General features: G+C 38.2%; 1 protein-coding gene across 1 annotated transcript in view; it reads right to left on the reverse strand.

The window, feature by feature from the left end:
• Positions 1–9,928: 9,928 nt before the first annotated feature.
• Positions 9,929–13,810, reverse strand: part of sdf2l1 (stromal cell-derived factor 2-like 1) — an 11,570-nt gene continuing 7,688 nt past the window's right edge. The window contains exons 2-3 of the mRNA XM_028578352.1: positions 11,902–12,098; positions 9,929–11,713 (exon numbers count right to left, since the gene is read on the reverse strand). Of these exons, the coding sequence (XP_028434153.1) occupies positions 11,435–11,713; positions 11,902–12,098 (476 nt within the window). The 3' untranslated portion in view covers positions 9,929–11,434. The remainder of the gene's footprint in view (positions 11,714–11,901; positions 12,099–13,810) is intronic.

Genomic DNA, 13,810 nt, shown 5'->3' on the forward strand with positions numbered 1-13,810 from the left:
TATAACCATATATATATATATATATATATATATATATATATATATATATATATATATATGGGGATTGCAAAATGGAAGAAGAGAGAGGAAATAGCGAGGCAAGGAAGAGACAGGCCAGAGAAAACAACAGAAAATGTACAAAGTTTAAGCTGAGACAAAACAAAAATTCTGTACAGTGTGTAAAACCGAACTAGCTTACCACAATAGCACAAAGTCAATGCTTCAGCATCTCAGGAGAAAGCATCCAGTCTAACATTACCACCTAGTTCACGGAGTGGTCCCGACACAAGATAACGTTATCTTACTTGGCGGACACAGAGCTGGTTAGCTGATTGGGTTAGTTAATATTAGGAGACCTGACATATTTTCTCTTTATTTAATTAATCAATCAATTTATTTGTCACGTGAAATCCTATAAAATACAATTCCAGTGAAATGTATTCCTGTCAGTTCCTTGATTTTGAATTTGTGCACTTAAAAAGTGTAATAATAATAAATATACTGTATGTGTATGGTGGGGGTTTGCAGTTAGTCTCAGGCATGTCCTCATAGGATCCTAGTGGCCTGAGGGTATAAGTTCCTCCTGAGCCTCTCAGTGCTGTCGTGGTGTATCCACAAAAGGCTGTTACCCAAGTGGTTTGGATCTTTAATAATTTTCCTGGCCTTTTTCTTGCAGTGCCTGGTGTAAATATCCTTTAGGCAGGGTAGGGCACCGCCTATTGTTCAGCCGAACAAACAACTTTTTACTATTGCTCTTTAATAAAGCAAACATATGTCTTATCTGATTACTTGATTAATCAATGAAATAATCAGTAGAATACTCAACGTCTAAAATAATCAATAGGTGCATTGTGTTAGTGACTTAGTAAATGTGAGAAATATGTTTTAAGTATTCTCAGAATAAAATTTGACATTAATATGACATTTTAAGTATAGACATGACCTTTACCCCCTAAAACTCACAAATGTAGTTAGTGCTGTTTGCCTAGGTATTGCATTAACCCTCATGTTGTCCTTGGGTCAAATTTGACCCGTTCTCAAAGTTTCTAAATCAGAAATATGGCTTTCTTTTCAACCAAATTTTCCAAAAATAACATGGATTGTTCCATCCGCTATTGATGATCATTACTTTTATGGTCTAACCGGGTGAAAATCTGTGATCATTCATAAACATATGTTTCTCTGACCTTAACTATTAGTCAAGATAATTCCTAATTTCTGCTTATTTTACTCAAAAATTACCGATAATTTCATGTAAATTATGTTTATTCACCATCAATTCCATAAAGAAGTGTAAAACTAGTGGTAACAACTTATGAAGTTGGCTAAAAAGATATAACATACAATTGGGTAATCATTAAGAGGCTACTTTATCCTTTATAAACAGGCAAACCGAACCGGAGGACAACAAGTGCATGGTTGACGGGAAGACAATACGAGGGTTAAACTACGTGCAAATGGGGGTTTGAAAATTACTGAACAGCTTAACAGACCTACTATAAACACCGGAACTGTCAAAACTTTCAAACCTTTAGTCTGATCGCACAGGAAATTCTAAACTTCAATGCATCCAGAAAAATACAAAATAGAGCTGACCATGTGGACTTAACCAGGACATTGTTATAGTATTGTAAGTAAAACAGGAACAATAAAACTCCAAACACTGCCAAAATAATTCACAGCTGACCATGTGGACTTAACTAGGACATTTTTATAGTATTGTAAGTAAAACCGGAACAACAAAACTCCAAACACTGCCAAAATAATTCACACAAAAACTGAACTAAAACTGAAAAACAGGTGTGGCAGCATTTCTGACCAGATAAAACACACAGTCCCTGGAAAATACTTTAGGGCTGTTGAGACTCCTGTTGTTCTCAGGTCAAATTTCAGAAATATTGTGATATGGCCTGCATTTTTCAAACCTCTAAGAATTTCACTTAAGAATGCTCTAAAGATCCAACTTGGAAGTCAAATAGTTCTTTGCTGACAGTAACAAGTAAGATACATTCATCAAGCTACTTACCCTCCTGATCACATGATTAATCACATGTATAATCAGAGCAGGAATAGCCAATCAAAAAGAAAGGATTTACCATATATCTGCAATACTGATCATTTTAACATCCTTACAATTTTCTCCGTGATGGGTTATTCTTCAAAAACATATGATTTTAATTCCAAGTCCAAACAATCAGACTAAACTCAAGTATTTTGGGAAAATAGAATACAACCTCTATCTATTTATTAAAACAAAATCTGAATAGAGTAAACATTAGCTGATGAGTGATTTGTTTGCTGTTTTAGAGGGTTTTGTTAGCTCTTTACAATTTTTAAATGTGGATATGAGCTGTATGACATCCTCAGAATAAAATTTCCATTTTTCTTTTTATTAACATTTAAAAATCCCAATTATGTAAAAATTACATATTTTCAATTTGGTCTCATTTTTAGAGACACGTGGTTTCTATTGATTTTTTTAAATTGCTTCCGTTAATACTCGCTAAATGGCAATTTGAAAAAGTAAATTTTCTATGGTAGACTAAAAAAGTTTCTTCACAACATCAGCATTAGATTGATGGCTCCTACAGAAGCACAGCGTAGTTCAGTCCCTCCAGGATTTTGCGATGTCGCGATCGGAACAATTCATGCGAATTCAACCAAGCACCGTGAATTCGGTGCGACTCGCAAATTTGACCAATAACTGGAGTTTCAACCAATCACAGCAGTTTCACTTGGCAGACTTTGAGTCCATATGTGACGCTGAGTGCCACTGACCAAGCGGGAGTGAGAATGGGTTGACATAACACACGTACATCGCCAAATTAATTTCCTTGTTTCTAATATGAAGACGAGATGTGTGTGACTCGGAACATTTTACATTTACCAACAAAACGTACAGCTAAAGACTGTGCAAAACATTTCAGACCTTCCAGCCAACCTGTATACATTTTAACATCAATGTACGCTGTAACGATTTTTTACTCTAAAGTCGCTGAAAGCTGCTGCTGTTTCAATCCTGTTGGCTCTCTGCAGCGGGCGGGGCTGCTCAGTACCCCCGCGACTGACGCATGCACACACTCACAAACACACACGGTGGATGCAGGAAAAACTGCATCCACCGCAATGAAGTGCAATGATAAGTACTTTATCAAACCATGTGAATGTGTGTCCCAGCCCAGGCCAGGATAGGAAATTAATTAACAATGTAAAGATCAACAAGCCACTGACACATATGTTCAAATTAAATTAAATCCATCAGCCATTTTCATATTATACCAACATTTGCAGCATCCTGAGCCTTTTTGGTAAGGTTACTAGGAAAATTCTGAAACAAGTTTCCTTTTATTTTCAAAAAAGTATACCAAACTTTTTTTTTTTACGGTCTCTCATAACTTCATTGCAACAAAAATACAAAAGCCATTGAAACTTTTATTGCAATGTTTTACAAAAGCTCGCTCAAAATCAAAAATCAAAATTTGGGGCCGCAACAAACACAGAAAAAGGCAGCGAAATCCTGGAGGGACTGACAGTTGTTTTAAGAGTCGACTTCGCAACATTACTACATCATAGCCAAAAATCTAACTGTGCAGAATGTAAGATAAGGTCCAGATGCTGATGTTTCAGTCCTCTTCTACTGTTTATGGATTTGTAGTTCACGTCCCTCTTCACTCTCCTCTGGTCACCTATGGCGTCAGATTGAAACTTCCGCTCTTTGAGAAGAAGTATGTCTCTTCCACGTCACCTTGCAGACGAGACCCTATCAATATTGCCTCTGCTTTCACTAGAGTTAACAGAGTAGTGCAATATTGCTTATAGGGTCTTGACTATGAGGGATGATCTTCATCCTCTGGTGTGTTATATGCAGATAATGTCACACAGACATGTCGCCGTGACAAAATGTAGGTATTTCATGTATTGGGGAATGGTGGGTGAAAGCCGTGTGGAGGCACTCCTTGCATGCTTTTTTTCAGTATTTTGAGTAGAGATGGGCTCCGATACTGCCTAAAACGCTGGTATCGGTATCGGGAAGTACTGGAGTTTATACACCGATCCGATACCACGTGATAAAGCCCTAAAGAAAATCTACATTAAAGTAGTTTATTTATGTTCTTTTTCCGTTATAACTGACTGGAGAATAAAAACTGGAGAATAAAAGAAAGTTCTACGGCATTCATTGTTTGTGTTTGTTCATGTTTCACAAATAGTTTAACCTGAGCCAGACAGACAACAGAGATAGAAATCATATCACATCCATACAGGGATAGTAGTATACAGCTGTTAAAACATAATAAAATATATGACACACTGGTATCGGATCAGTACTCGGTATCGGCCGATACGCAAGTTCAGGTATCTGAATTGGTATCGGGAAGCAAAAAAGTGGTATCGGGCCATCTCTAATTTTGAGTACAGCTCCTTCATTGAAATTGAGACTACTTTTCATTGTTTTATGTAAAACTGCCGAAAAATTAAACAATCTATGGAACTTTCAAGGCCTGACTAACAGGGGAAGGCCTATTACAAATTGTAAGGCTTGCTGATAGTTATCATGTCATGCATGGCACATAGCTGCTGTTTATTTAAGAATTTGTTCTCCTGCACTGATGTCGCCAACACAAGATTATAAAGGCTAGAAACTGCCTCTTGATAGATGTCACTTTCCAGTTTTGGAAGCAGTGGTGTTAATCATTATATTCCTAATTTTATTATTTAAAAAATGTTGAACCTTTTTGACCTTCACTGCCATCTAAAAGCTGTCTCCTCTCTTTTCCTTGCTGTCACCCAGTTATTTGTGAAATATAAATCAGCTTAGTCTAGGAGCAGACTAAGCCGACTTGCTGATAGTGTGGTAATTACTCAACAAAGTGTTGAAAAAATTAATGTTTGAATAAAAGATTTGCATAAAATTAGATAAATGGTTGAGATAATTCTGCACTTCAGGTTGCACTTTGAGTTACCCAGGACAACAGCTACAATACGCTCTCTGCTTGACACTCTTTCCCTGTTGCACTACTGTGGGAGCTGAAGCAAGCAGTGCAATAATGAAAGGGCATTGGTCAGCTGGGCCAAGCCTCCTCACACTCTTCACCCTGCCCTACCCTGCCTCTGAGCAAGGCACCACAACCCTATCAGGATGATTACTGTGATAACTACTTCAATAAAGACAACATCAAATGAAGAAGTGGTATTTGTGTTTTCATTCCGTGCTTGACTGTGATTTTATGGTGATGTTATGGTGACAGCAAGAATGCTAATGCTGAATCTACACTGCTACATTTAGGTTTTATAAACAAATATTTTTATACTCTGGCGTTTCAGAGCCCCTAAGACGGAGAAGTTTGGAAACACAGCTGCCCCTGTTTTAGTTTGAAAACTCCGGGGTTGCATTAAGGGCTTAACATTAACATTTTTTTGCTCACCAGCCACTGTGGCTAGTGGTTTTAGCTACTAGCCACTCAGCATTTTCACTAGCCGCTATTTTGTGGGAAGTTATGTTTTATTTGAATAAAGAAAAATAATGACTATGGTGTGCTAAAAATAAATTGAAGAACCAGATTTACAACCCTTTTAAATGTAAATGAGCACTGTAAACACCCAAATCACTAAAAATGTATGCAGTCATCAAATGTGTGTAAAACTCCTTTTTGTATGAAAACATGTAACCGAATAAGACAGACATAAAAAGAGTAGCTTCTTATAGGCTAAGTGGTGCAGGGGTGTATAAGATTAGTTGAAAGTAGTTTGGAGTGCTTGAATTCACCTCCTTTAAAATTAAAATATGAAAATTCTTGATTTCCATTTTAAAAACCTGAATTTCAATAAATATTTTTTAATGGTCACAAATTCAGATACAAAAAAAAATCAACTTTTGAATAAAAAAAAAAGATTCAGGTTGCTCAAATTCGATTGGGCAAATTCAGAAAAAAATCAAGCTGAATATTCACATAGTAACATCCAGGCTACCCAATCAAACTGACTTTTGGCCTATCAGAGCATAGCCTGTCAGTCACGTGATCCAAGAAACTGGCACGGAAATTGAACCTGTAAAGATGACTGCCAGGGAAAAATACGGCACTCCGGAAAATTTGCTGTTTATGTACAAATAAACTGTGTCTGCGACAGTGGAATTGCTTTAAAAATCATTAGGTGCAAGGTCTGGCGGTGGACATCTTGATGGGAAATATTAAAGCATCCATCCAAAGTAAACTAAATCACATTTAAGAGATTAAAATGAATGGTTGGAATTAAGGGCAAATAAGGAATTGTTTGGACAATCTTTCCTTGTAATTAAATTGTAGTCTACTAGCTTGACACATGACAGGATACTCAGACTGATCTCAAGAAGTAGCGTATGTATGACACGCCAATTATGTGCCATTTTGGCGTGTTATCAAGACGCATAATCGCTTTTTAGCATGTTTGTCAATGCCGTTTGGCCTCCATTAGTCAATTTACGCCGTAGCGAGAAGTATGAAAGCCCGAAAATCTGTGTAGGGAAGTTGGTTGGGGTGGTGGATGGGTCAAACAACACAGGATGTTCACCCAGGAGATTGTGTCCCGCGTGTCACGTTACCTAAACCCAACCATGCCGTTCTTCTTTTCCTAAACCCAACCGTTATGCTAATTGCACAAGCTGTCTTTCCTGCTCCGTCTCTGTGTCGCTCTTACACTGTTGCCCCTGGCAACTGATAGCGTAGGATCCCAAAATGGTGGGCGGGCTCAGACACCTCCCAAATTGTCACGTGACAGCAAGCTACCATGACGTATGTCCTCATTCTCAATACGGTGTAGACATACATGCAGATAGCTCAAAATGCAATGTGCTGTGTATGATTTTTGAGCTTGTTATTTAAAAAAGTTTTTAAGGTTAATCTACTGTTTTTTTTTGTTTACCAATCAAATAAAAAGAACTTGAGGAACAAATCATTATTTTTCTGATCCAAAAAAGACTAGGACCTTTTCAAACAGTAAAAAGTCTAATAGTTGTGTAATATATCGTCACCTTCCTAAAATAATGGCCTAAGTCATTTTTTCAGGTTTTTCAGAAAACACAATAAACTGAGTCACGCTTGACATAGGCCATTATACTTAAGGAGAAGAATCACATGACCTGTTCAAATGAAGATGTAGGCAATTGTACCAGTGGTGGCCAGCACCATGATTTAGGAAAAAAAAATATTTTTGTCAAAAAATGACTTAGGCCATTATTTTAGGAAGGTGACAATATATAGGTTAAGTAGCAGTTGTTTTCACCTAACTGATCTGACGCAGACTTGAACAACAGCATGTATCCTAGGAGTCATCACATGCTCAAAAGCCGCGCTGGTGAATGATGCAGTGGTAATGCTGGGGAAGTACTGGGTCACTTTTACAGTGGCGATGGAAACCTGATCATAGCAGGAGCCCGTCTGTAGTCACCGCTACCAGCTTTTCCACATATTAGCCTACAATGATATACAGCCATGGTACACATCTTTGCAGGTTTCCTAACACCTCACAGTTCCTGTAAAGTAATTCAAATACACATGTCCATATCCTCACCATGACTCAGTCAAGCTGCTTTGGCTGTTTGAGTTTCAATATCCACTGAATTCATACACGCCCCCTTGTGTGGCAGCTGTTGGGGATGCAGGAGATGCAGGATGCTGAAGAAAATAATGCTGCTGATGAAAACGGAATATGATGATTACGGTAATAAACCACTTCCCTTCCCTGTCGCGACCTGCTGGACGAAAAAGTAAGAAGAATGCAGCAGAGAAACGTTATTATCCTGCCTGTTTTATCATATTTTAATAACCACCCTAAATGAATCCTCGTGGTTTGATGCAGTTCAATATTGTCTAGGTTTTTGGCATTAAAGGCAGAGAAGCATGGTTCTGATACAAAAAAAGCAGGATGTGAATTCCCGAGAAATGGTGGATTTAAAGGCAAATTTAAGAGGGTGTGATCTAACTTTTGAAGCTTTTTGAACATTGTATAGTCTACGCCTATAGATATGTTGAATATGATGTTTAGGCTATTAGCTATTTGCACTGTAGTAAAATAACAACAAAAAACTCATATCTTCTGCTGGAATAGGTTCTGCTACACATCTGTGTGATGGTTAGTATCAAGGATTTATAAAGGTTTTGCTGACACATTTAATGCAATGCATATATATATATATATATATATATATATATACATCAATATTATATTCTACTCATAATATTTATTAACTATTTAGAATTAGGCCTATGTTGTATCAAATTTCCCCTCTGAAGGTCACTAAAGTCTTACCTTTTATTCAGTTACATAAACTAAATTAGCATAATTTGCTACGTGTAGTTTACTGATGTTGGTTGGTAAGTTTACTTTATTTCACCAGGATAATCCACTTTGTAGCCTACTGTTGCCCAGTGATTCCTCCTGAGTACATAAAAACAATGTACGTATGACCCAAGGAGTTGTAACAGCTCAATAACACATAGGGGTTTGCCCCAAAATTGTGGGTCTAGGTGATATGTCACCACCTGCTGGACAAAAAAAAAGTTGGTTTAAATCTGTTTATTTAAATGTGAAAAAAAAAGAAAAAAAACATGCAACTGATGCTACATCCAAAAGACAAACAGGGACTTGGAAATCTAATAAACATTTTGCATATAGATCCAGTTAAAAAAGTTTTGTCTGCACAAAGTTTAAGTAATAGCTACTTTAGGTGTCTACATGAGAAAATATCTATTGAAATGGATGTAGATGAAAAAGTAGGCTACGAAGTACAATGCTATTTGCTGGTTTTATCCAAAGCTCTATAAGGAGGAATTAGGAAACTGACTCATGAGCATTATCTGTCATTATTATCATTATATAACACTGTTTAGCACTCAGTGTATATGCAGAAATACAGCAAAGACCACAGCGCAACATGACATGGACCAACTTTGAAATAATAAACATAACTACGTTATGTTCAAAACAAAGTATTCAAAAGCATCGTGCAATCTAGTGCTGTTGTAAATCTTAAATGTGTAAATGTTTTTAAAGAACATTAGCAGCTTCACAAAGACTGATTGACAAATGTCTACTTTTTTAAAAACCCTGTATTCCCCACTTTAAAAATGCAGATTAACTTTTAACATGAATCTGTTATATGTACAGAGATTGAAAAACAAAACAATGAAAGTGTTGTTAAGGGACAATATTTCACATTACCACAATCAACATGATTGATGGTTAAGGTGATGAATCTGAGCTTTCAAACGTGATGTGACGATATAACCTGCTTCACAGCTGCTCCTTGCTTGGGAAAAACTTAAATTAGAAACTAATTCCACTAAAACAGGGTTTACCATTTTTTAACAAACAAACGTGTAAAGCAGCTAATGTTCAAACCAAGTAACTTTCTGTCAGGTTTATTGAAATTTTTAATATTTTCTGCTTAAAAAAGTGACTTAAATGATTACTCAACTATCAGAATTGCATCCCATTCATTTTTCTATTAATTTATTATCAACTTTAATTGATAAGAAAAAATATATTTTAGTTTTGCATATTAATTGGTCCTAAAAGACTTTCTATAGACTACACAGGTTAATTGACATTGATTAGAAGTGTACCAATTGAACACTGTGACCATAATTATATAGCATAGTTCTTTACAGCAAACTTAATGTTAATCAATAACCCTTGAATATGTAAAGTCAAGGTGGTTTTGATTAAGCCCATGCCTTGTTGCCAGACTATTGTTTTTGTCTAAACTATAAGCTAATAGAACTAACATTGCTGTCCAGAGCCAGAGTAACTTTCAAACTTGTTAGCCATTTTTGTTTTTGTCAGTTACAGGACTTTAGCAATTGAAGACATTGTAAGAGGAGGTATGTTCTAAGTTGCTGTCATTTCTGCTGCTGCTGATGGTGATCAATGGGCCCGGGTCAGCACACATGACTACTTTGACTCATTAGCCTTTATTTTAGAATTTGACATTACATGAACAGAGTTCAAATTACTTTCCAAGGACATATGAAACCACTAGGGGGGCCTGGGGCACCCAGCTGATTTGAGATAACAGCTTTATTATGTTTTGCCTAGGGCCCCAGAAACCAACCAGTCATTTATTATTCCTGCGATTATGATTTAATTGGTTGATTCACTAAACAGGCACTCCACTGATTTAGCACACAAGGTCGGTTTACTTATCACGTTAAGCACTACTCAGCCTGTAAACATTTTTTTTTATAATTTGTGGCTCAGGAGGAGCTTCGTCAATTCTGAGAAAATAACCCCTGAGGATGTTATAGCAATGTCATCAGGGTTATCTCCACTTGGACTTGGAGATTACAAAGAGCCTGCAAATACAAACTATGGGCGTGGAGTTTGAAAGATGTGCCCATTCACCAAGCTGGGAAGGTCCTATGAAAGTTATCAAGCTGCATTGTAAGAAGTGTAGATTTTAACTTTTAGTTCTCTGTCAAAGCAGCATCGATTTTCTCTTATGGAAGTGAAATGCTTTCAAAACATTCCTTTTGCAAATAGTGAGATATTTGTATGCGGTTAAAGAAAGACAGTAACAAAGTAACAGACCACTTTCCAAATAAACAATATATACAGTATATAGCCCAGTGCATGACTAAACATTACATTTACACCAAAGAGATATTAATGATCAACAACATAATATGTAATTTGAACCACAATCATTAACAGAAACAGTGTAGAAGGAATAAAACTGGGTGAGAAACAGCCATACTAAAAGACAGTTTAATCTAAAATAAATCTTACACCAGGGGAGTCAGTTTAGCAACAAGACACAAGGGTCCCTTACAGGCAGAAATTACAAGGCAGACACGTGTTTCTAAATGTTCTTCCCAAGCTCTTCTGCAGAAGCACAAAGGCAAAGGTTGACCACCTAAAACGCAGTGGTTTGCCAAGGAAACAGCAGATGAAAGACACATCAAGCTGACTTCCCTTCACAATTGGAAGATGTCACATGAACAGCTTTTTCTGTCCAACCAACAATCTTCAAACAAGCACCAATGTTTGGTATTATGCTTGATAATTTACTTTTACAGGTAATACATTTTTTTTAATGGTTGCTGATAAATTTTCTATCAATTGACTAATCAAATATGGTATGATCTATGGTTAATGTTATATGTTAATGTTGGGCCTTTTTTTTTTTTTTTTTTTTTTACAAAAAGCATTTTCTCCCTTACGAAATTCTCCTAGGAGTAAACCGATATATAGACCATGTGGCTACACTACATAGAGTATCACTGATTTTATTCAAAAATAACATTACCGCCCTTGTCTCAGACCAGCCTGAGTGCTTCACATGTAAAGAGATGAGTCAAATATTCTACATCATTCACACATGATATCATTTGGTCCAGGAGACTTTTAAAAGCGCCACACGAACAGGAATCAACATGCTTTGCCCCTCTCAGTGATGATGTCAGAGCTCATCGTGGCGCAGCGGCACCTGGCTGGGCTGGAGGAAGACACCCTCCATGGAGCGCCACCAGTTGTGCTGGTTAGGAGTGCTCATGCCATGCACCTCCCGCTGGCTGCGGATGGGGTGGCCGTACTGCTCGCCTGTTATGCTCAGGAAGACATCAGTGCCAACGTGTTTGAAGCGCACATCCTCATCGCGCTCCCAGTGGATGCCGTCACACTGCACTGTCCACACGTCCAGGTCGTCACCCTCGCCATTCTCTCCAAAGGCACTGACTTCCTACAGTAGAAACAGACCTAAATGAACATAGGATGTATCCCACTAACAAAAAATGTGTTTATATCCAAAGCCTGATTTATCTTCCTTTGTGCCATAGAGCTCCATTGTCCAAAAACTATAAAAAATATAAATAAACACGTACATATATGTACAACAAATAACAGTGAGTGTGGGTGTGACTGTCTGACCTGGTTATTAGACAGCGGTGAGCTGAAGTGGTGTGTGTGGAGGTTTCGACCGGTCTTCATGTGTGTGATGCGTATGGCCTGACCACACTTGATGGCTGCCCCGCGTTGACACGGACGGTTGGGTTTCCCACGAATCTGCCAATAACTGTTGGCATCATCTGCGTTCTCGACTCCAGTTACAGACTGCTGTCCACTGCCTACAGAGAGACAGACACAATGAATGATTACAGCAAGCAAAGATTGTTTCAATATATATAAATGGACACCTGACTTTTGTTTTAAGGCAGACAGAAATTGTGAGTCTATCTTAAATCCCTTATTAAGGAAACAAGTATATGGTCTATGGTGGTAAGCTGGCCTGTAGTTGTTGTGTAAGATGTTGTTTTTTCAATTGATATTGTCATCTTAGAACTGCAGCTAGGAAACTGAGACACATTTTCACATTCAGCTGTAGTTTAAAGAAAATGTGTAGTCCTGTCCCGTTTCCACAGAAAGTACCCCAGCATCAGCTCAGAAGAAGGACCAGTACAAGGCTGTGTTTAATGACCAGTACGGTGAAGGAGCTGCACGCTGAGGTTCAGGCAATGTCCAAGAAGTTTGAAGAGATGGACGAGATAATGCAGAACCTTCCGTCCCGGCCTTCCAGTCAAATGGTACAACACACACACACAAACACACTTGAGTTTTCGTAGTGGTTAAACAGTGTAGAGAGAGGGAGCACGCTTTTCTGACGGTGAGTATTTGTGCAGTAAGGTTATAGACGTCAACCACTCAACGGCTTGTTGTGGCAAAATGTGATAAAATCTGGTATAAAATATATAATGTACAACTAGTATGATACTCGATAAGAGATGACATGTATTCTGCCTTCAGGCTCTGGTTCCTGAAGTGTTTTTCCCTGTTCAATATCTGACTTGACTTTTCATTAAAATGCTTATATAGAGTTTTAAAGGAGAATTCCGGCCGATTTTTATCTGAATCTTGATCGCTATATATCTCTGAGTACTGTTGACAGGAAAAAAAAAACGTGCAAAATCGGTGCTAGCAAACGGGAGTTGCTGCAGCTATGTCCAGAGGTCCCAGTTAGCTAAAATGCCAGTTGTTGGGGCATCTTATAAAGAGTGCCTTTGTGCCTCTTAACAGACACAAATGCAAATAAAATGTCTGTGCAACATGAAGAGGGCCCTTATGTGACAACAACATGCGTTTTCAACTCAGACATTGTGAAGAAACCGTTTAAATTCAAAGTTTTTACTGTCACCTGTCTCGATCCTGCCGGTAGCTAGCTCGGCCGGGCTAGCAGGCCCGACCGGCATCCTCGCTTCTGCTTTCGCCGCCTTCGTCGCCTCCCGCTGCCGACAACAATCCACGGAGCGCCGGTGGTCTGGCTATGTCCTCCAGAGGACAGGTCATGCATTTGCGACAAAAACTTTAAGTTTATTTCCCCTTCAAAAATAGGTAATTGAGCACTGTAGTGGTTATGACCATATCAATGACTATGTAACTATATGGAAACAGGCCAAATGATGCCTGTGTCTTGCACAGTAATAGCATTACTGAAGGCTAGCTGTAGTCTTCCACTGAAGTCCCGTTGGAATTCAGTTGTTGCAGGAAATGGTAAACAAACAAACGCAAACCATTTCTTTACCATAGTAGATCAACACACGTTATTCTTACTCCAAGCTTCTTCCCTTGTGAACACCTCCGATCTTCACTCTTCACACACTACGCTCCGATCTGCACACTACTGTTTACCGACAGGAGAGAATACAGAAGCAAAGATGCTGGTTGGGCCTGCTAGCTCGGCTAGCTACCGGCAGGATCGAGACAGGTGACAGTACAAACTTTGAATTCAAACGGTTTCTTCACAATGTCAGAGTGGAAAACTGTCACGTCTCGTCCCTGTGTC

Source organism: Perca flavescens, chromosome 5, assembly GCF_004354835.1.
Source record: "Perca flavescens isolate YP-PL-M2 chromosome 5, PFLA_1.0, whole genome shotgun sequence".
NCBI classification, from domain to species: domain Eukaryota; kingdom Metazoa; phylum Chordata; class Actinopteri; order Perciformes; family Percidae; genus Perca; species Perca flavescens.